Source organism: Dendrobium catenatum, unplaced genomic scaffold, assembly GCF_001605985.2.
Source record: "Dendrobium catenatum unplaced genomic scaffold, ASM160598v2 fragScaff_scaffold_542, whole genome shotgun sequence".
Taxonomy (NCBI): domain Eukaryota; kingdom Viridiplantae; phylum Streptophyta; class Magnoliopsida; order Asparagales; family Orchidaceae; genus Dendrobium; species Dendrobium catenatum.
This window is the reverse complement of record NW_021319004.1, coordinates 3,805,708-3,809,171: the sequence shown is the minus strand read 5'-3', so window position 1 is coordinate 3,809,171 and position 3,464 is coordinate 3,805,708. Positions and strand designations below refer to the sequence as shown.

The 3,464-nt window shown below is 40.3% G+C and overlaps 1 protein-coding gene across 1 annotated transcript; it reads left to right on the top strand.

The window, feature by feature from the left end:
• Nucleotides 1-289: 289 nt before the first annotated feature.
• LOC110115008 (F-box/kelch-repeat protein SKIP20-like) lies at nt 290-1,678 on the top strand. The gene has a single exon (XM_020848095.2). The coding sequence runs from the start codon at nt 396-398 to the stop codon at nt 1,506-1,508; it is 1,113 nt and encodes a 370-aa protein (XP_020703754.1). The 5' UTR covers nt 290-395; the 3' UTR covers nt 1,509-1,678.
• Nucleotides 1,679-3,464: the final 1,786 nt, after the last annotated feature.

The following is a 3,464-nucleotide window of genomic DNA, read 5'->3' as shown; positions in this document are numbered from 1 at the left end:
ATTTTAAACCACTAAAACAATCAAATTATAAGTTTTAGAGTTTGATGGGCCCTATATGTTAATAAGACCTCTCCATGCCCACATAGTCAAGAGAGTTACCACTCATCATTAAATAAGATCATGTACAAAGCACTCAAATTCATCCATATCCAAGAGGGACCCATTCCACCCATGCATGGATAGATGGAATCTCAACCATCCATCATAGCCATGTAAAGTGACGCATCCTTCATCACCATCACCCCTTCCGCACTTCATGCCTACATAAACCCCGTCCTCCCCTCCTCACTCCTCACTACTCATCTTTCTTCCGGTAATTTCGATAACCTAAATCAGTTTGTCCTTCTATTTCGAAACTTTGGAAATACAGATCGGGATAGAGCCGATTCGGCCTTATGGAAGAAGATCAAGCATTGATACCCGGCCTCCCGGACGACATAGCCTTAGACTGCATCGCGAGAGTGCCACAACGCTTCCTTCCCGGCCTCAGGCCGATCTGCCGGCGTTGGCGCGATTTAGTGACGGCTCCATCCTTCCGCCGTCACCGTGAGAGAATCGGCTCGGCTGAGGATCTGATCTTTATCGTTCAAGCCTTAGGCGGCACCGCCGCTTCCATCGCTGGCGACGCCAAAGATTCAGGTAAGCCTGACAGCGCCGCCGATCTCCATCCGCCGGTTTACGCGTTATCCGTCTACATCGCCACGGACGGTTCCTGGCACCGCCTGGCCTCGCCGGATCCGATTCCGATGTTCGCTCAGTGCGTCACCGTCGAAGGGAAGCTGATCCTCGTCGGAGGATGGGATCCCGTGACGCTCGACCCGGTGCCAGATGTGCGGATTGTAGATCTGGTCACTGGGGAGTGGAGAAAGGGCAGGCCGATGTCAGCCGCACGGTCGTTCTTCGCGTGCGCGGCGGTGGGCGGGAGGATTTACGTTGCCGGAGGGCACGACGAAATGAAGAACGCGCTGCGGACGGCGGAGATTTACGATGTGGAGGCGGATGAATGGGCGGCGATTCCGGCGATGGCGGAGGAGAGAGACGAGAGTCAGGGAGTGGCAATCGGGGGCAGATTCTGGGCGATAAGTGGATACGGAACGGAGACCCAGGGGCGGTTTACGGATTCGGCGGAGTGGTACGATCCTGAGAAGGGGGTTTGGCGGAGTGAGGAAGGGGTGTGCTCTGAGGAATCGGGCTCGGCAGCTTGCTTCGCCGGAGGCGATGGGTTGTGGTGTGTGGAGAGGCGAGGGGCTAGGGAATATAGGGGAGAGAGTGGGTGGAAAGAGGCTGCTCAGGCAGCAGAGGGGATGAAGGGGACTTCATGCATGGCACCGATGGGAGGCGGCAAGGTTTTCGTGATGGGGGCCGCCAGAGACGGTGAAGCCGCCGCCGGTGGCAGCGGGGGTTATGGCAGTTGGATTTTGGACATTGTTGCAGGGAAATGGATAAGGGTTGAGACGCCGGCGAAATTTTCAGGGTTCGCGTACTCCGCTGCCGCTGTCCGTATGTGAGTCTGGTCACCGGCTTGGTAATCAGTATCACCCCCTAATTAATTAAGATAATGAGGCGTCATTAGTTTAATAATGTTATCCTGAGTGTTATGGAGCTGCTGAGGACTAGGTATTGTATAGTTTTTATATTAAAAAGTCATATAATATATATATATGTGCCTTTTCTTTTTCGGTGGCTTTTATTTTTTCTCTTATAAGTTCATTGGGTATCAATTTCAAATAAATTCAAATTCAAAATTAATTTTAAAATTTTCTAATTTCTAATATATATGAAATCTGAGTTATCTTTAATTAATTTAAATCAAATTCAACTATGAATTATGTAAAATTTAATTAACATCTCTTAGAGTTTTATTTCCTTTTAAAACTCTCTAAGATGAGACAACATAGATAAGCTGGTCCAAGCGGCGAAGAATAAGGGTATAATATTCCGACACGCAGCCCGGGGATGAATATATGAGTTTATCTTAATTCATCTAAATATTTTCTTAAAAAATGTATATTATTTAATGATTCATACTTGAAAGCGTCCGGCTTATGGAGGCACATATTGTTTAATTTTTTATTTTAAAGATCATAGTAATTTTTATTTTTATTATTTTAATAATACTTTCAAAAAATTGTGTGTTAAAAAGTATATTTTTATAATAGTTCTAAAATTTTATTTTCTGTGATGTAGTTTTGCAGTGCATTAGAAAAATCATTCAGTAAAGCCGGATGAGGAGAATCATTCAGATTTGTTGTATATTTATAAATACTTTTGTAAATATTAGTTATGAGTATCTGTTGAGGATTTTATAAGTAAATACTAATTTATTAGATATTTGTTGAGTATTTATAAATACTCAGTACGTAGCAGCTTTTGAACTAAACAAATTTCTTTTTTATTGCAAAAGTCGCTGAGACCATCTCCAACGAAAAATCTTATTTTTCACTCTAAAATGCCATGAAACTAAAAAATGCCGCGATTCATCTCCAATCGAACTCTATTTTGCCCCATTTTGTGAAGGTAACGAACTTTCTCTTCTTTCGCATGTTTCTTTGACAAATTCGGTAGAGACAGAAAAATAGTGAAGATGAACAGTGCAACGTCAATATTGACGTTCCACTGTTCATCTGCAATCAAATGGCATGAGTTTTACGTTCTATTGGATCTCACGAGCAACGTCATTCAAGTATTTGAATTTGGGTTGGGGATGCACTGAATGTAAGAGAACACTCATAATTGATGGGAAGAAATCAATTTTAAGCGTAATTTCTCAGCCTTTTGTCCGTTTCAAAAGGGGTAAGCCGGCGACCTTTCTTCTAGAATAATATTTAATGCTAATATAAATTAATAAAATCTGGAAGTTCTGATTTCGTCAATTTTGAGAATATTAAAAATGTGAAAATTGTTTGATTTGATGATTATTAAATTCTGATAAATTTTTTTTTTCTGATTTTGTCATTTTTGAATTTGTTAAAAGCACAAGAATTGCGGGGTTAACAAATTCTAATATTAATTAATAATTAAAATATAATGTGATTAATCAAAATACTCGAATTTAAAATCTCTAATAATTTATCGATGAATTTTTTTTGGCATATTTAGGCTACTTAAGTCAAATTCATACACGCATCACATACATAAGGCGCAAATTCAAGACCTGTTGATTGATAGTCAAAGCTCTTGACTAACATATCAATATGAGTTACATTATTGATGAAATTTATATTATGATAATAATACTTTAATTCTATTAAACAATTGTTATAAGATTGTGCTTATAATTGATGAGATTCCAAATTTAATCCGTGGGAATGAACAATAATTAGGAGTTTTAGTTAAGGGTAGCTATCTAGCAGTTGATCATTTGAATTTACTCTCTTAAAATTCACAAAAAGGAAAGGAGTAGGAGCAATGCTAATATATATATATTTTGGCAGCTATTTTTTTAGGGAGTAGCAGTTCAATCA

Excerpts from the sequence above, each read along its gene's own strand:
- LOC110115008 (XM_020848095.2), top strand. The coding sequence starts at position 396 with ATGGAAGAAGATCAAGCATTGATACCCGGCCTCCCGGACGACATAGCC.